The sequence below is a fragment of the Arvicola amphibius genome, chromosome 2 (assembly GCF_903992535.2).
Source record: "Arvicola amphibius chromosome 2, mArvAmp1.2, whole genome shotgun sequence".
In the NCBI taxonomy this organism is placed as follows: domain Eukaryota; kingdom Metazoa; phylum Chordata; class Mammalia; order Rodentia; family Cricetidae; genus Arvicola; species Arvicola amphibius.
This window is the reverse complement of record NC_052048.2, coordinates 146,524,335-146,544,401: the sequence shown is the minus strand read 5'-3', so window position 1 is coordinate 146,544,401 and position 20,067 is coordinate 146,524,335. Positions and strand designations below refer to the sequence as shown.

Sequence of the window (20,067 nt, the reverse complement as noted above, 5' to 3'; positions counted from 1 at the left end):
GCCTTGCTGCCATACGGTGGTTGTGGCTTGGGAGCAGGGGTGGCACCATCATATGCTAAGGGTTACCCGTTGGGGTCACTAAATGTGCTCTGAAATAAACAAGATGCAGAACATTCAATTTAGCCTAAAGTCTACAGATGTGGCTGAGGCTCAGGCATTACCAAGCTCAGAGAAGACTCTGCCCAAAGCTCTCAGAACACTCTGGTGGTAGAGGGCCAGCCTCCCTCCCAGTCTGTTCTTTAGCTCCTGCACCTTTGTGTTTTCCCTGTCATGTTTTCCCTAGGGACCTGAGTCCTAGCAGAAGCTCCTGAGTCTGTCTGGTTCCCAATGATGATTTTAGGTGGAAAGGAGGCCAGAGGCAAGCTCAGGAGTCTTCCAGTCCACAAGCTCCTTCCTCATTGACAAGGGCAATGCAGTTGGCCCTTTGAGTTTGACAGGGGTTCAGTTGACTTGCATGCATGACTTCTTGTGAGTCAGTTAACCCTTTCAATGCTTGCCGTCTGCCTTACTTCATCTTGTACTTTTCATTAAGAGTTACACAAAAAGATTGTTCTAAAAGCAAACAGCAAAGATTTTGCTCTCCCCCCACTGTCTGCAGACCGGTAGGAGCAACTGTTTTACACATTTTTCCTCCACTTACACAAGTCTACAGCCCAAAGCTAGAGGTAAGACAGACTATTGTCTGTCTTAAAACCTTGTTAAAGATTTGAAAACTTTAAAAGATGATATAAAAATGTAAATTCTCTGAAGACTGACACCAAACTTTAATACGATGCTAATTGGAACTCTGGTAAAACTTTAGAGTTAAGCATTTATGTTTTTATTAGCATGTATTGATTATATATAACAAAGAGTCTCATGCCATTTTCATCTATCTATGTGATGTATTTCATCATATCCACTTCCATTTGCCTCTTCTGTCCCTTCCCACACTTGCTGATACCTATCCTTGTTGATGGAGGCTGCTTGTTGGTTCCCAGCGGCTCAGACCCAAAATAATCATACAGAAACTATATTATTTAAAACACTGCTTGGCCCATTAGCTCTAGCTTCTTGTTTGCTAACTCTCACATCTCAATTTAACCCATCTCCATTAATCTGTGCATCACCACGTGGCTGTGGCTTACCGGGTAAAGTTCCCAGCATCTGTCTCCAGCAGGGTGACATGGCTTCTCTCTAAACTCCTCCTTCTTTCTCCCAGCATTCATTTTAGTTTTCTCTGCCTAGCTCTGTTCTACCCTATCAGGCCAAGCCAGTTTTCTTTATTAATTAATGGTAATCACAGCATCCAGAAGGGAATCCCACATCACCTCCTCTTCGTGACTCATCCCTTGTTGATTTTCAGAGATTCTTGGCTTTTGTTGTTTGGATAAGCCAATGAGTTTCCTTAGGATTGTTTAGCAGCCATGGGGAAAAGGTTAATTAAAGAATGTGGACACCTTACCAGTCACTATACCACTGAAGAACTGTCTCTCCCTTCCTCATCAACTACTCATGCCCATAGATCATGGGGAAACACATGGCATAGGGATCCTAAAGAAGAAGATGTTTGTTTTGGCTCAGTCCATCATGGCACAAGACATGGAGATATCACTCCCTTTTCAGGTTGCAGCAGCAGGAGCCCATCACGGTGGACCAAGAAGCTAAGAGCCTTAGAACTAAGGTGGGCGGTACCATCAAAGGCCTACCCCTAGTGGCCTCATTCAGCCAGCCATGTCCTATATCCTAAAGCTAGGGAACAAGCGTTCAAAACACAGGCCTATGGGGGACATTTCCAACTCAAAGCACAACCTCATATACAAGTCTGAGCACCTGAGATGGCTATGAAGTCCGCACACTTACAGTAACATGAGCTCAGTTGCTTACATTGAAAGCACACGAAAGCCATCACCCTCAGACTGATGGCAACAGTAGCTTTGCCCCCTTGCTGTGGCTGGGCCTGATTAATACTTTCTGACTGTTCATATCAGTGGTCAGATGGGAACAAATATTATTTCCATTTTACAGAAGCAGGAGCAATTAAGAAATTCTCAAACTTTCCCATAGAAAGTTTGATGTAAACAGGATGCAAACCACAGGCTTTCTGAGCTCACAGTCCAAGCTTATGGCTATCTGACTTTAACCAAGTGGACAGGAAGTGGTAAAGACTATAGAATTCAGAAGGTGGCACCAGTCGTGTGAGCCTTTGATTCTGAATTTTGTCTGTGGTATGAATTGAGCTGAGGGAGACAAGGACCCTCCTAGAAGGCTCTGCCAGCACCATTGTAACATCACAATGCACAGAATTCAATCCTTATTGTGTTAAAGTCTGTAATAGCTTTTAAAATCAATTATTTGGTTTAACACAAAAGAATTTCTCAAAGCTTGCAAGCCCAGAAGCTATATAATAAGAATGTTGACTATAGTTAGACCACTTTATAACTTTTAAATTTTAGACATTAAAAACATAAATAACTACTTAGATGGACAATATTTACAATTCAGGTAACAAACAAATACATAGCATTTGAAATCTATGGATAATTCTTGCTTGTGGGTTGGTGAAAGTCAAGGAACCAGTGGAAGGAGGGAAGATCCCAGAAGTTGCTCAGTGGAGGCTGAACTGGGGCTTCATCATTTGGGAAGCTGATCACCAGTGGAAAGTCTTAGAACATGTAGTGATGAGATAAGCAAGCCTGTTTTTCATCCAGCATGGCTCCCGCACAGCTAGCTTTATACCCGAAATAACAACACACAAATTGTATTCATTGAAACACTGCCTGGCCCATTAGCTCTAGCCTCTCAAATCTTGGTTAACCCATTTCTAATAATCTGTGTAGCACCACGAGGTGATGGCTTACCAGGAAGATTTTAACCCACTTCCATCTTAGGCTGGAGCTTCATCACGTCTGCCTAACTTCCCTTCTTCACAGCATTCTGTTCTGTCTACTCCACCTATCTAAATCCTGCCCTATCAAAAAGCCAAGGCAGTTTCTTTATTAACCAATGAGAGTCCTCCATCATTTCCCCTTTTTCTGTTTAAACAAAAAAGAAAGGCTTTAACTTTAACATAGTAAAATTACATATAACAAAATAGTTATCAAGCAAGAATTATAGTTACAATATTTATAACTACTTTATCTTTTATCATAACTAAGGAAAATTATAACTATGTATCTATCTATTCTTCAACTCCATCAAAGACTCCAGAAGGATATAATATCACCTAAGTAAATGAGTAGTAAGCAACTTACAAAACAAATCACAGAGGCATCTCGCTGCTTGGACATTCACCCAAAGTTCCTCTGTACCGTTGGGGCATCCATCTATGGCCTATAGGCCCATAGTTTCCAGCAGACATTTCCATGAAGCAGGAAATTTCAAAGGCAGTTCAGTCACTATCTGCTGTGTCCTACAGAATGTCTCACAGACTCTTTCAAGAATCAGAAACCCTAAAAGATCATCTCACCTTTAGGCAAGTTCAGCAGTCCTCTCTCTGAGGGTTCTCTGTGTCCAGTTTATGCAATAGTCCAGGCAAGAGCAGTTTCTTGACCAAATGGCTATCAAACTCCATAAGGAGTCTCTTCGATGCCTATCTTCCTCTTGAAGTAGCTGGTGCTGCCAGGAGCAGATGTGTCTCATTGTCATGAAAAGCCCTAAGTTATTAAAACAAGAACAGATGATCACGAGGCAGTTTGTCTGTCTGTTATTCACATTAGCAGAAAAGATGGGCCTAGTACCTAAATGTCTGCAGCCATGGAGGTACAGGGACAGGACCATCACAAAGGCTCTAAGACAAGGAGCTGGGACTTCTCTGAGCATTACTCAGATGCTTGCTGCCTTTAGTTAGCTTGACCTCATTTAACCCTCATCAAGGGCTGGATTCAGTCTGATCTGGGTGCAGGAGGTCACATCTTCCAGCATACATTACATCACCTTCAGTACTACCTCCCTCATAACAAATTAAAAGCTAATCATTTATTTATTCAGAAAGCATTAATTATAATCCAGAGGCCATCACAACAGATGCTAGGAAGGTGCTCAGCCTTAACCCAGTTAACTTGACAGCATACATAACCTGGACGACAGCTTGCTTGGTAGGGTGGTTTGAATGAGAATGGCCTCCGTAGGCTCATGTGTTTGAACACTTGGTCTCTGGTTGATGGAACTATCTGAGAAAGATTGGAAGCTGTGACCTCTGAGGAGGTGTGTCCTAGGGTATGGACTCTCTCTGCCTTGTGGTTGTGTCTCACGATATAAGCTCTCTCAGCCATTGCTCCAGAACCATGTCTGCCTGTCTGCTTCCATGCTCGCTGCCGTAATGGTCAGACTCTAAGCCTCTGGAGCTGTAAACCCCAAATAAATGCTTTCTTGGTGATAAGTTGCCTTGATTCTGGTGTCTTATCACACCAATGGAAAAGTAACTAAGACAGCCCCTTATAGCTATCATAGAAGGAACAGCTTTGAAACCACTTCTAGAAAATGTAAGGTTCAAAGCAAAGGACTTCCCAACATTTAGGGAAGAGATATCAATTTAATGCAAAGCTATACTATGATGTTAATATGTCCCCCAAAATTCCTATGTCAGAAAACTAGCCTCCAAATCCCTTAAGGAACTCTTCTTTTTTTAATTTTTTTTTTTTTTGGAACTCTTCTGTAGTAATCAGGAGTAGATAAGGCTTTGAGGATCTAGTCTTACGATGACACAGGTGGCTTTGTAACAAGAAGAAGAGACACTTGAGCTGGTACCCTTCCCTTGTTCTCAGTGTCACAGTGCAGCCAGACAAACCTCACCAGATGCCTGCTTCTCTCTCTTGGACTTTCCAGATTGCAGAACTATGAACCAAATCAAATATTACTCTCTATAAATTTTCTCAGATCCTTTGTTATAGTAATAGAAAACAGAGAAAGACAGAACAAATAGCAGAAGATAAAGAAATGCTTCCTAAGTCTATTCTGTAGCTAGCAGTGTCTTGAGATGAAAACTCAACCAATACACTACCAGAGAACTGTTTCCCTCATGGTCACAGATGCAGAAATCTCTGAAATAACATGGGGATATTGAGCCCAGAAACATTGATAGGAGGTAATACATCATGGCTGGTTATAATTTATTCTGGGAATGTAAGGTTGACTTCACATCTGAAGATAAAACAACATCATTTATCATATTGACAGACTAAAAGGAACAAAACAACATCATACATACAAAATCACCTCATACTATAGGAAAGGCATCATCAAACCCAACACACACTCATTAAGAAATCTCAGAGCAAGGTACTAGTGAACAGACAGATGACGTCACCTACAGAGAGACTTAGAGGCTACCATACAAAAGGGCAAAGGCTGGCTGCCTCTCCTTCACAGTCCAGAAAGCCAGCGATGCCCACCTTCTTCACGGTGCCAGCTTCATGGAGTGGGATTGAGTACCAGGTAGGAAGAGAAGAATCTATTCATAGAAAAGATGACTATAAAGAAGATTCCAAGAATTCTGTGTTTTAAAGCCACAAACCCAAACTTGGAAATGCTTCTGAATGTAAAGTTGATGCCCAAATCCAATCAATCCCCTGTATATTAGCAGCTCATGGTTGTATATTGACATTGAGACATCATCTATTTTCCTGTCTCTGAAACATCAATCATGTTGAATAGTTAGAGATGAACATAATGAAACAGAGGGGAGACCTGCATGAGAAAAACTACAGAACTGTTGAGGGAGACTGAAGATTGGAACCAGCAGACTTCCTTTTGAGGAGAATAGAGAGTGTGAGATAAATGGGTTGAGTGGGTGCTAACTTAGAAAATGGTTAGTTAGGTCACAGGAAAACAAGCAGAATATTGCTTTGTGGAGAACAGAGACAAGGCTGATTGATACTTTATCTGTCTACTAGCCGCTGGAGGACTTACTTAGAAGGTGATCTTAAGGAAATGAAAGCTTGGACCGTTCCAGGCAGAGAAGAGGAAATGCAAACCTTGCGTGGCTGCATGCCTGGCCTGCTCTGAAGTGTAGAAAAAGGAATGCAAGGAAAAAAGAGGAAATGTGGGCAGACTGCAGGGAGGGGACAGGGCCAGGCTGGGCCTGCTGGTCATCAGAGCTGTAATGATGACCTCTGTGGAGGAGGGGAGCTGATGGGGATTTCCAGCAGGGAACCAGATGGTGAACTACACATTTCAATGATGTAACACCCTGACCACGGAGGAGAGACTGCTCGCCAGTGGAGTCAGGAGCTAGGGGAGGATCTCAAGGAAATGTGCTCACCCAGGTGAGGGCAGGAGCTGAAGCAAGAGCATGGGGGCTCAGAACATATTTCCACAGAAAGCTTAGAAGAATTCTGAGCAACTGAATAGAAGATTTAAAGAGAGCAGAGAGAACAGGAGAGAAGAGGGTGGCAGTGTGGGAGAGGGGAGCTGACTGAGTCACCATGAGCAGTTAGGTACTTTCATCTGAGAGGAGGGAGAAGCAAAGGAACTGGAAAGGGAGGACAAAGGACTGGGAGATGAGGGCCAGACATCCACGCAGAGGTGCCAGGAGACAATTGTCTGCTTAAGGCCCCATCCAGGCTTCCGGTATCTCCTCAGGGGATGTGTACACTGGAATCCTACACAGCAGGCATGTGATTTTTAGAGTCTTTGGGCAAACGACTTCTTAATGAATTTGTATCCAAAATTTTGGGCACCAAATGTAGCACAAATAATAAAAACCCAGAGACAGATATTGAGGTTCAACCCGAAAACCAGAAAAGCAAAGCAGCCAAGCCATTAAAGAAGTCTACCAAGGCTGGGTGACTGCAGACTAAACAGACAGAGCCTCTCTCTCCTCCCATTTTATATTCCCTCTAGTTCTGGGATTAAAGGTGCATGACTCCCTCCTAGAACTGGGATTAAAGGTGTGAGGTGTGAGGCACCACCACCTGGATCTGTTTCTGCATTGATCTTGTGTAGCCCAGGGTGACCTTAAACTCACAGAGATCCATCTGCCTCTGTCTCCCAAATCCTGGGATTAAAGGCATGTGACACCACTGCCTGGCCTCTAGTGAGTTAGCTTTGCCCTTCTCATCTTTAGGCAATCTTTATTTATTAAAAACATAAATAAAACATCACTATAGTCCCAAGATTAGCTGCCATCACTTGGGGAGTGGTTTTCTCTAGAAAAGTGAAGGGCCCAATGTTAGACCTGCACTCCCAGGCTTGGAGCCAGAGAATGTAAGAGATTAAAGAGCAGGCAAAGACTTGGGAGGGAGGTTGAAGGGGTGAATAGGAGTGTGTGTGTGTGTGTGTGTGTGTGTGTGTGTGTGTGTATGCGTACATACATGTGTGTCTGTGAGTACATGCATGCATTGTGTCTGGAGTGCATGCATGCATGTGTGTGTCTGTGTATGTAGTCGTGCACACATATGCACGCATGTGTGCTGGAAGCTAAGGGCAGACAGTATTATGGAGAGAGGGAAGGGATACATTGTCTAATATGATAAGAGCTGAACTATGGTGTTTACCAAAACAACACCCTGGGCACCTGGAGAAGAGTGATTTGGGCTAAATAGTGGGGGTGGGATGCAGGAATTTGGGGGTGTGTTGCAGGAGTTCAAGAGAGAGCATGGGAACCTTAGCGCATCTTTGTCTGGTCAGTATTGTGAGGATAAGGCCAACATTACCATAGGCAGCAAAGAATGAATGTGCCCAGGAGCTAAACTACCACAGAAGCCCCAACTTACACCTCCAATGGTCAAAACTGAGGGAAGATCACGTTAGAAATTACTTCAGAGGAGGGCTAGACCGCGTCCATATATCCACAGTGGGGTATGAATGCCATTTGTGGAAGGTGATTTATCAAAATCTGCTGAACTTGTTTTAAAACCACCCTTCATCGCCATTCTAGCCCTTAAATGCCTAACCTATAGAAACAGATCCATGCTCACATCCATAGAGACGCATGGGCGGAGTCTTTGGTATGGCGTTGTGGTCACAGCTGCTGGGAGCAGCTGTGCAGTTGTTCCCCCGTTCACAGTTTCTAGATCTGCGATTCCCCATGTGGTAACGTTTACTGCCCCCCACAGTGTAATCACACTCTGGAGTCCTCTCCACCATGCAGGAACACATCTGAGGCATCCTGCATCGGTCCTGCGTTGGTGTGTGATGTGGTAAGGTTTACTGGCCCCCACAGGGCAATCACACTCTGAGCACACTGGCGTCGTCTCCACCATGGCAGGAACACATTGAGCCATCCTGCATCCGTCCTGCGTTGGCATGTCAGCTGAGACAAAGCACAGAGCATTCTGCTTTCTTGCTTAGCTCTCACACTAAACAGTTGCTTTTCTCCTGTGGACTGCAGAGCACTGTGTTTGCCACACGTTTATGTGTGGGAGATCCCTCAATTACAGGGGTTTCCAGGTCTAGTGCTCCTGAGAACCGGAAGGTTGTAGTGTGTGCACCCAATGGAGACAATGTGGGTGCAGGCTCAGCTTTGTGTGGCTGTCACAGTGCTTCTGGCCAGGAGTTCAAAGCTAATGACTCGGCTATATCTAAGGTATCTTTAAACAGAAATTGCAAAATGCTAAATTGCATTGGTAAAAATGTGGACACAAAGGCATGAGGAGCGAAGTCCTGGGTTCCCCTGGGTATGAGGATCCAGTGTGCACTGGTTTAGTGTTCATGGTGTCTTTGGGAATGCAGACACTGAGAACCACGCTGCCTGTTGTGAGGTCTGCATGAATGAAGGAATATGAAGGCGATACAGTTAGCACAAAGAGCAATAATCCAGACAAACCAATTCTTTGCAATCATTTCTTTAAGATTTCATTGCAGGAGAAGAAGCTGATGCACAAGGCATTGTAACTTCCAATGGCATGGCTCACTCTCCAAGTGGTCACTGCAGCACTGTAGATTGATGGACGCCAGACCGATGATGAGGGCCCTCGGGGGTGGGGGTGGGGTCAGAACAGGAGTGTGTGCCAGGGCAGAGGGCAGGGTAGGTCCAAGGAACCTCATGGTTGGTGATGCACATACTCACACTGAGGGCTGGATACAAAAGAATCTGGTAGAAAAGCAAGCATGCCCTCTGTGTGCTGACTCCCAGGGAGTCCCACAAGGGGAATCCCACAATGCTGAAGAGACAAGTTATGGAACAGTGTGCAGAATCTGCTTCTGTTTTAGTAGCAACTCTGCTTAGTATATGCTTCTAGATGTAAGAATGAAGGAAAAAGACGATAACTGAACATGGATAGACTGGGGGTCTTACAGGAAAATGATGCTTGTTTTTATGTTTGCTTCCAACGATTTGCTCCAACAGACACAATAAGGACGGTTTTGTTGAAACTTGAAATAAAGCACAAATAGAATTTTTGAAAGCATTGATTATCTGCGTTTTGATTGGCTAAGAAAAGATATAACCATACTTAATGTTGCTGGTTCCATGATTAACTTAGCACAGGATTTTGAGGATGTCTCCAGTGCTGCGAAAAGATTCGGAGTTGTTACAGGCAACACCAGTAAATTCTGTGTTTTTTTTTTCCTTTAGGAATTCTTAAGAGCCGTCAGATACGAAATATCCCCGGATAGAGAGTACGCGCTGTTTTCCTATAACGTGGAACCGGTGAGTCTGCCTCCTCCCCTTAGATAGAGGAATTGTTTTCTGTTCTGCTGCCTTCTGAGAGTGCTTCCGGAATGCACCTTCCTCACGATCTCCAACCCTGAGACAGTTTGCATACCTGGGACAGCCTCTTCCTGTGCCATACTGCCACATGGCAGGAGGAGAGACATGACTCCTTTTGAGAGATGTTCCAAAGAGATACCCCTTGTACTTACTTCCCCAGTTCCCAGTGAAATGATCAATTTTGGACCTGAAACAAAGGCAGCTGCCAGCGGATTCTACCTGCACTCCCTGGCCTTGCCAGAGTCCTGGTGAAAGCTGAGTCACTTTCCCTTATGTGTATTCTGGCTTGTTGGTGCTTTATGAGTCTCCCACCCCCTAAAATCTTGCTGAAATTCGCTGTAAAAGTCTCACCCTGAGTTTGAGCAGCTGCCTAAACATCCATTCCCTGCCTGGCTCTTTCTCGTTCTTAGTTCCTTCCAGTTCACTGGTCTCCAGTTCTCCTGAGATCATCTTGTTAGTGTTTCTTGATCCTCCCATGGGGTAAGAGCCCCTGAGAGGTGCCTCATGTCAGAGAGGCTCTGTGCTGAGCCTTGTGTGGGAAAGGTACTGGTTTCTGTCCCATGACAAACTGTAGTGAGAGCTGTGGGCCGTGTTCCCACTGCCCTGCTCCTGGCCGCCTGGCTAGCTTATACCCTGAAATAACAACACACAAACTGTATTCATTTAAACACTGCCTGGCCCATTAGTTTCAGCCTCTTATTAGATAATTCTCTCACATCTTGATTAACCCATATTTAGTAATCTGTGTAGCACCACAAGGAGTGGCTTACCGGGAAGATTCTAACCTGCATCCATCTCAGAGAGGAGAATCATGGCGACTGCTTGAGGTGGTTGCCTCACTTCCCTTCTTCCCAGCATTCTGTTCTGTCTACTCCACTCACCTATCTTCTAACCTATCAGGCCAAGCAGTTTCATGGGGAACAGCTTAACCTGTAATTATGGAATAAGTGGGGTAGAACAAGGCTTCCTAAGTTGTTGTTGGCAATTATTATTAAGAGGCTTAGGTTAATAATATAATGATTAAATTACTAATAATATAAAAGATCTCATATGCAAAGGAATCTGAGAACTGTAATTAAAGTTAAGTTCTTCCTTACTGCACTGCGCAGTGAAAGGGTTGGTATCCCCAGAGGGTGCATAGCATTTCCCAAGGGGCCAGTTTTAACATAGTACTTGTATTAATTTTTTTCATGCAATATGTTCTGATTACATTTTTTCCCCTTACCCAACTCTTCCCAGATCCCTCTCACCACCCTGTCTACTCAACTTCAGACACCATCTCTCTTAGGAAATAAAATTCAGAACAAAAAAATGCACACCTGAAAACATAGGGGTCCACTTTTCCTTGGCCATCTACCCCCAAGCATGGGACCTGCCCCAGTGTGGTTGACCACCCAGTCACCCAGGGTCACACCATTGGAGGAAACCAATCCTCCCTCTCCCAACATCAACCACAAATAGCTTCTTGGTTAAGGTTGGGACTCCACAATTACCTCCCTGTAAACATATTAGTTATCACATAGATTTGAGAAAGAATAAATTCAGTCTTGTTTTTCCCATTTTCTAGACATAAAGTATCTGTGGGTTCATAAGCAATGTGCCTGGAATGTGGAGTATCATGTTCCTATGGGTGTTGTGGTCCCAGCCTTATGGTCACAAATGTATTTTCTATTTTCACCATCTCCTCTCTTCCTTAAAGATTATTCCTGCCTCAAACCCCTAATGTTTGTCACATGAGTTCTGTTTCAGAGAGAGAAAGAACTTCCTGTCATTTCTTAGGGCACATCTTCTGGAGAATTCTCCTAGAACTAAGCTGGATGTCAGGGGAGTAGTGGTTTTTAATTTGTAGTTTAAAAGTGATCCTAACTCCCAATAAGAAAAAATGCTTTGAAACAAACTTGCTTCATTAGTGCGATCCTGTTCCTTAACGCAGAGAGTGGCTGACAAGCATGGCACATTTCCTAAGCTCTGCGGTGGAAGAGAAAAAAATAAATCACAGTATCTTAGATCATATCAAAATACAGATGCACTTTGTGAGAGAAAAGAGAAAAATCTATCTGCGAAAGATTCCTCCTTGGATAACACTTTCTTTAAAAAGCCCTGAGTATTTGCACATAATTTGACTTCCATGTTTAAAAATGACATCGAGAGGGGCTGTTTTTTAAAGCCCTTTAGCACCATTCTATCTCAAATAAAATAGCATTTTGTTCAAAAAGATGCTCTAAATAAAGACCCAGTCACTCAGTCACCGATGCATGTAACAAGAGACCTCAACACGCATGGCTTAAAGCAAGCAGTATCCATATCTCATGTTTTCTGTGGGCCAGAAATCAAGGCTTAGGTTAGCTGGATCTGTTGACTTAATAAGTCCACAGACTGAAGTCAAGAGTCATTATCATGCTTGGGTGTGGTGGCACAGACCTGTAATCCCAGCACTTGCGACACTGAGGCAGGAGGACTGCTATGAATCCAATACTATAGTTCTGAGGATCTATGTAGCATCTTTATTTTACTGATCCTGAACACACAGCAAGACTCATCCCCTTTCTCCTGTAAACTTCATTGTCATGTCTATATTAAGTTGCATAATGAGTTATAGATCAGGACCCTGCCTCAAAAACTGTCATCATCATCATCATCATCTGTAGTGTGAAGCAGCGGGGCTGCGTCCCGCCACCCAGCTGCTGGCTAGCTTTACACCCGAAATAATTACACGGAAACTGTATTCTTTTAAATACTGCCTGGCCCATAGTTTCAGCCTCTTATTGGCTAATTCTCACATCTTCCTTTAACCCATATTTAGTAATCTGGGTAGCACCACGAGGTGTGGCTTACCAGGAGAGATCTTAACCTGCGTCCATCTCGGAGAGGAGCAGCATGGAGACTCACTATGGTCACTGCCTGAAGCGTCTCTCTAACTCTACTTCCTTGTTCCCACAATTCTGTTCTGTCTACTCCACCTACCTAATTTTCTGTTCTTAAAGGGCCAAGGCAGTTTTCTTTATTAATAATGAAAGTAACACATAGACACTCCTCCATCACTTCCCCTTTTTCTGTTTAAACAAAAAAGAAAGGCTTCAACTTTAACATAGCAAAATTACATATAACAGTTATCAAGCAAGTATTACAGTTACAATATTTAAATCTATTTTATCTTTTATCATAACTAAGGAAATCTATAACTATCTATTTATTCTTCAACTCCATCAAAGACTCCAGAAGGATATAATATTACCTAAGTAAACAAGTCATATGCAACTTTCAAACTCTAGAAATGACAGAGACAACTGGCTGCCTGGACAGTCACCCAAAGTTCCTCTGTACCGTTGGGGCATCCATCTTCAGCCTTCAGGCCCATAGTGTCCAGCAGACTTTTTCATGAAGCAGGAAATTCCAAAGACAGTTCAGTCACTTTCTGCTGTGTCCTGCAGAATGTCTCGAAGACTCTTTCATGAATCAGGAACCCCGAAAGACCATCTCACCTTTAGGCAAGTTCAGCAGTCCTCTCTCTGCGGGTTCTTTGTGTCCAGTCTATGCAACAGTCCAGGCAAGAGCAGTTTCTTGCCCAAATGGCTAACAAACTCCATAAGTAGCCTCTTCGATGCCCATCTTCCTCTCGAAGTAGATTGGTGCTGCCAGGAGCAGACGTGTCTCATTGTCATGAAAAACCCTAAGTTATTAAAACATTAAATGCCATATTCTGCAGTCTTTGAAAGATATGAAGAATATTTATCTAACTGAAATATATCTCTACATATCTAGAAAATCTAATAACTTGACTACAAGCTTAACTATTATCAATGATTATCCATTAACAACCTATATTTCCTAATTATACATTACAGTTTTTAAAATGAACTACAATCACAATAGCTTAATCAAGATCAGAAATACATATACATATAACAAAATTGACCTTAAAATCTATACCAATGCAAATTCATATCTATATCATCTCCCCCTTTAAATGTAAAAGAACATTTATAAGCAATATTTGGGAAAATGGGCGCAGTTTTTTCTCTCCAAACTGCTTCCTGCTGAATGGGGGCGGTGTTATTTAGGTCTTTCATGGTGTAACCTGTGTGCTAGGTTCCTCTCAGTTGGCAGTTGAGTGAAGTAATTTTTTGAAGATGTTCACAGCAACCTTTCAGGAGGGCGTGGTCTATCATACCATATTGGGATAGAAGCAATCCACAGAGTCTCGTCCTCTGTGAAAACAAAAGAAGAAACTCTTTTCCAAAGCATCATGTTCTTAGATCCAAATCCTGAAGTCATACCGTTAAGATGTCCATTCTGATCTAGCCTGGCAGCCCATATAATGAAATGTCTCTCTGTACTTAGCTCCTTTACAGTCAAAAAAATCAAAGAAAACACAACAAAATACATAATCCAGACTCTCTGTGAATTTTCCATTTTTACGTGGCTTATTTTTACTCTATCACTTTACTTCTTTTAATCTATAACTATCTGTACTCTGTCTCTTTAAAGACTTTAACCTTTTCTTTTTAAGGCATTAACTTTATTTTCTATATTTTTTTCTCTCTTTTAAGCCTACGTGAGCCATTTAAAGGCCTTCTATGTCTGAATCTTTTCTATTGTGAATCTGTAATTTTTTACTATCCAGGAGCACTTCTTAAAAGGTTAACCACTTCTTAAAATCTTAAGTTGCGCCAGGTAGAGGTAATACGGTACTGCCTGTTTACAGCCAAGTCTAAACCTTAACTGCGCTGTTATTATGGTAATTACGATAGACCTGCCTGAGGTTAGCACAGTTTAGCATGGCGGAGCAGAGCCAGAGCTGCTACTGCCTCAGTCATTTGGTGCCCCTGAGCTGCACAAAGTTACAGGTACACAGCAGTCCACATTGGAGCTGCACTCAGCAGTTTAATTTTGATACTGAGCGTGCAGCACAGAAACTCTTTTAATCCAAGTCACAGCCTAATCTGACGTGCAGAGCACCGCGCAGTCTGAAAACACCTCTCTCTCTATGGCGGCAGGAATCCGCAAATGCTGTCCCGCTCGCCTAAGCCTGATTCCACCATCTGCCCAGGTGCAGGAAGGGAGCAGTGAGCCATTGGCATGGTCTCAGAGAACTTTCTTTCCGATCCCAAGCGGGCAAGGTTTTTAAGTGGATTTAGTCACCACGTTGGAGCGCCAATCTGTAGAGTGAAGCGGCGGGGCTGTGTCCCGCCACCCGGCCGCCGGCTAGCTTTACACCCGAAATAATTACACGGAAACTGTATTCTTTTAAATACTGCCTGGCCCATAGTTTCAGCCTCTTATTGGCTAATTCTCACATCTTCCTTTAACCCATATTTAGTAATCTGGGTAGCACCATGAGGTGTGGCTTACCAGGAGAGATCTTAACCTGCGTCCATCTCGGAGAGGAGCAGCATGGAGACTCACTATGGTCACTGCCTGAAGTGTCTCTCTAACTCTACTTCCTTGTTCCCACAATTCTGTTCTGTCTACTCCACCTACCTAATTTTCTGTTCTTAAAGGGCCAAGGCAGTTTTCTTTATTAATAATGAAAGTAACACATAGACACTCCTCCATCAATCATCATCATCATTATCATCATCATCATCATTATCTTCATCATCATGTGGACTCCAGTCACATTTTGAGACTGTGACGAGGAATGGTCCATCCCTAGTTCCTTCACATGGATATTGATAGGGCTCCCTCAGGGGCTCTGGGCCAGAAAATATCCTCAGTATCTCCCCAAAGACCCTCTAAAATGCGGTGGCTTGTTCTTCAGAGCAGCAAGCAAGAAGAGTGTTGACGGGGCGGGTTCCTGTCAGTATTTTGGATCCATTGTGGAAGCTCCCTCATCTTTCCACAGTCCATTCACTAGAAACTGGATACGGGTCCAGCCCATCACAAGCAGTGTGGACTGAAAAGCCAGGAGTCTCTGAAGCTCTTACAGGTCTTGCACCCTGTAGCTTTGTCCCTCTTTCTCACATGGCTCCCCAAACTCCAAGAAGTCAGGGAGCAAGGAGGTGTGAGTTCAGCAGGGTCTTGAGCAAGTACCATGCTGTGGGGAGGCATGATCCCCTCATGCTTTTTAAAGTGTTTGCATGGCAATGAGGTTTATTGCAGAAGGGAGATAAGTGCTTAGCGACTCCAAATTAGTATGGAAGCCCATATGGGTACAGCATCACTGCCTGGGTTCCACACAGACTTACGAAATGATGTCAAAGGATGCTAGCGCAGTTCTTCATAGGTAGTGCTCCACTGTCTTGCTGTCTCAGTAGTGTTGTGTGCTCAGTATAAGTAGGGATAAAGTTGCAACATAGACCCGCAGAACTATGTTACTACCATAATTGTCTTGAGAATCCAGGCCAAAAAAAAAAAACCTGATTTTTTTTTAGCAACAAACTTAGATAGTTAAATTTCCTTGCATTTACTGATACCTTTCTTACAGAGTTTTATAAATTACGTACTCAGAAGGGGGGAAAAATGAGCCCATATCTTATACCCGTACTTACTGATGGCACCCCCAGCCAGCTGGAGTGGCAACCGGGTGCTTCGTTACTCTATGTACAGGTGTAGTTTGTAGAGATGACTTTGAGACTCATACCCAGTGTCATTACCAAGTCATACGTCTCTTGGCCATGCCCAGCATGTCCTGTGGGCACTGGCACTGCAGCCAGAAATTAACCTGTGAGACTTGAGCAGCCTCGGGTAACTGTCCTTCCCAGGAGACAAAAAGTAGCATTTTTCTTGATTTTCTAACTCTTAAAATATTTTCTATGCTGGTTTATAGCCAAGTAGCAGACATTTGATCATTTTTGCTTTTCCCAAAGTTGGGTAACAGATGCCAGTGATGAATCAGGAAGTTGAACAATCCTTCACCCCAACAGCTTCTGTCTTGGAGGGGAATGGTGTGAGGTACTCTGGTTAGCTCCCTCCTCAGAACAGCTCCCTCCTCAGAATAGAGAAGCCATTCCTCCTCCCTGAGGAGAAGAAGCATCTTCCTTCCCATAGCCATGATAGGTGCTATGTAAGCTTCCTTCTCACAGGACAGAGCTTTCCCATATAGCTTCTTCCTCGGGGAAGAGGAGTGACTTCTTCCTCACAGGGAAGAGATGTGAGGTGCCCTGTTCACCTCCCTCCTTAGAGCACATGGTGTGCTGAGTACGGCTGCCCCCTCAGATGAGACATGGTGCTATGCAAACATTCTCCTCAGAGGGCAGAGGTGTCCGGTACAGCTTCTTCAGGGGAGAAGGCTGTGAGATGCCTTTCACGCTTCCTCCTCAGATGGGGATGTGCTGTGTAAGCTTTCTCCTCAGAGGGCAGAGAAGTGTGAGGTACTATCTACAGCTCTTTATTCGGGGCGCATGGTGTGCTATGTATAGCTTCCTCCTCAGAGTGGAGAAATGTCTTCACATGAGCGAGGTGCCCTGTACACCTTCTTCCTCAAGAGAGACAGAGCAGTATGGGGTACCAAGTATAATTTCCTCCTCAGAGGGCGATGATGCCATGTAAGCTTCCTCAGAGGAAAGGGACATCCCATAGTTCCCTTGTCATAGGAGAGAGGGTGCACATAGCTTGTAGCTGCTTGCTTCTCCCCTTACAGAGTTATCCGCTCAGTTCAGAAGAAAGACATTATGAAGCCAAGCTGTATACTACAGGAGTGAAACAAATTTCCTCTTCAATAAAAAACTTTCCTGCTCTTTGTTAGTTAATGTAGCCTATTTTACCACCTGAGGGACTTTGAAATATAATATTTATGTACAGCTGGAAAGCATCCAAATATGAATAGACCTGCTTCGGCATACTTGGTGAAATGAATCCCATCTAAATTCCATGTTCTTCCATGCACATCTTCAGTGGAGTTACACACACAAACACACACATGTGCATGCACACACGCACACACACACACACACATATAATCATTACTATTTTTAAAGAACACAAGGGCTGGAGAGATGGCTCAGTGGTTAAGAATGCATATTGTTCTTTCAGAGGACCTAAGTTCAGTCCCACATTAGGTGGCTCACAGTTACCTATAACTCCAGCTGTAGGGGATCCAATTTAACTCCCTCGCAGCTGGTTCGCATGCACTTTTCTTCCCACTCAGCTGACAATGGACTTGCAGGAAGTCCCCACCTGAACGTTCCTCAAATGCAGACTCAAAGTCCATGCTGCAGAAGACCTCGGTCTGCTCAGCTAGTCCTGATTGCCGCAGCAGCTCCTGTGGTGAGGGAGAATTTTCTGTGTTCTGTCAATTGGTTTATTTTGAATAAATGTTGATTGGCCAGGCAGGAAGTATAGGCCGATCAACCAGACAGGAAGTAGAGGCGGGGCCATGAGAACAGAAAAATGCTAGGAAGAAGGAAGCCCATTCCTCCCATTCCAGCCCAGACCACTGAGAAGCAAGATGTAACCTGCCCGGCTGAAAGGTACTGAGCCATGTGGCTAACATAGATAAGAATAACGGGTTACTATAAGCTACAAGAGCTAATAAGAAGACTAAGCTAATGGGTCAATCAGTTTTATAACTTATGGAGATCTCTGTGTGATTTTCTTTGGGGCTTGCCGGCTGTGGGGTACCGAGCAGGACAGAAACCCCAACAAGCAAGCCCCCTCATGTTACACTCCTGCAGTGGTAGAAGTGGAGACTGACTTTCAGTAATGCTCCCTCTTCTCTAGAGAAGATGAATGGCCTACAGGACTCCCTGGATCTGCACCCACACCCACATTTTCCTTTCTGTGTGTCCTTCTAAGCAACTTTCTTTAGGAGTCAAATCTCTTTTGGTGGTGGTGGTAGGGGGATGTTTTATTCTGTTTAGCTTTGCTTTGTAATTTCATAAAAAGTGATGAGTTTTATTGTGGCATTTACATACATATTTTGGTCTTATTGATCCTCCTCCCCACACCTGCTATCTGTGCCCTTCCTCACTCTTGCCCTTCATCCCCCAGATTCCTCCCTCTGCTGTCACAAAGTATGTGTTCGATTACCCTCTTCTCTCCATCATCTTTCTGCTTTCATGGTCGCCTTTCTACTTTCATGACCTATACTCCCCTGAATAGATGTAAAACGTAAAATCGAGGCTTTCGCAACGAAAGAAAACATGAAAACATGTGGTGTTTGTCCTTTAGAGTCTGATTTATTGCATTTAACATAGTAATCTCTAGCTCCATCCATATTCCTGAAAATGTCTTGACTTTCTTTGTAGCTAAACACAGTTCCACCGTGCATATATATAATAGGTTTCTGCACCTGTCTGTTGATGAACATCTAGCCTGGTTCCATCTCTTAGCTCGTGTGAGTAGTTGTGTTGACAACAAACATGGTTGTCAGATATCCGAAATGGGGAAACCTGAGCAAAAGTGGTAGAAGCTGGAATTATTATCAGAAAATAAATGCATGGGTGGTACATTGATCAAAGACAGAGCTTGAGATAAGGTTAATAGAAGAAATGGGGCATGAAGGGAAGGGTCAAGGAGCCAGTGGGGGTTAACCAACCATCCTGGAAGTAAGGTGTGTCCCTTTACTGTAGGATACACTCAATGGTGTTTTGGGAAAAGGGGGGACTAGAGAATTAGAGACAGTCCAATCCCATCATGGGAGATGACATCATAAAGGGCTCATAAAAGGAACAGAGTGACCTCCTGAGGCCAGGCTTCTGTGTAGGTAGAACATGTAAGCATCAGCATTCCTGGGAGAAGCTAGGGCCATAGAAGCCACAGGTGTTTGGGAAGTGGAGGCAGGGAAGGATGGAAGCATCAACCATTCTGTGCATGTCTGAAGCCAGCTGGGAGACAGGACTGGAGACAGCCTCACCTCAGGAGCCACGGCTGTGATAATGTAATAACAATAATAATTCTTAAAGACCACCAGCTTGGGAAGAGGCTCTGCATGATCTAGCATGACCAGTGAAGTTTGTGTAATTGGTAATAAAGGAGATGAAATGTAAATGAGGAGAGACACAGGTTTGCTAAGTGGCATGGCCAGATATCAGAGCACACCTAGTTGTCTTTACTGTGAATGGCCATCACTGTAATGGAGCAAGGGGGGAAGACTCAAATCCTTCCTAAAAGATTTGTTCTTCGTTTCCTATTCCGCTGTCTCTGATTGAGGGAGAACTGGTTAACAGCAATTATATGCAGAGCCTCACAGCTGATTAATATGGAACAAGCTCCCCTGGCCATCTGAGCAAACAATTAGGACTTGGAGACTTACTGTGGACCATTATCGCTACTGTGTGCCTGGAGATTTTCATGCCCCTGAAAATCATAAGGATTAGTAAGCGTGATGGGTTAGGGACAACTCCATTTGTGATTCAACCCCCATCGTGTCACAGAGATGATTTAGCAAAATGTTTAAGTAAGATGCCATCTGCGGCCTTGCCGGGTATATGACACGGTCGTCCCCCTAGCGCTGGGGATAGCAAACAGCGGGAAATACTCTACACGTGCTTACT

General features: G+C 43.8%; 1 protein-coding gene across 3 annotated transcripts in view; it reads left to right on the top strand.

Annotated features, from left to right (window-relative positions):
* Nucleotides 1-20,067, top strand: part of Dpp6 (dipeptidyl peptidase like 6) — a 655,432-nt gene that overhangs the window by 402,210 nt on the left and 233,155 nt on the right. For 2 of the 3 annotated variants that reach the window (XM_038318721.1, XM_038318723.1), the window contains exon 5: nucleotides 9,497-9,581. In XM_038318721.1, coding sequence (XP_038174649.1) covers nucleotides 9,497-9,581 — 85 coding nt within the window. The remainder of the gene's footprint in view (nucleotides 1-9,496; nucleotides 9,582-20,067) is intronic. The other variant, XM_038318722.1, reaches the window with a different exon arrangement.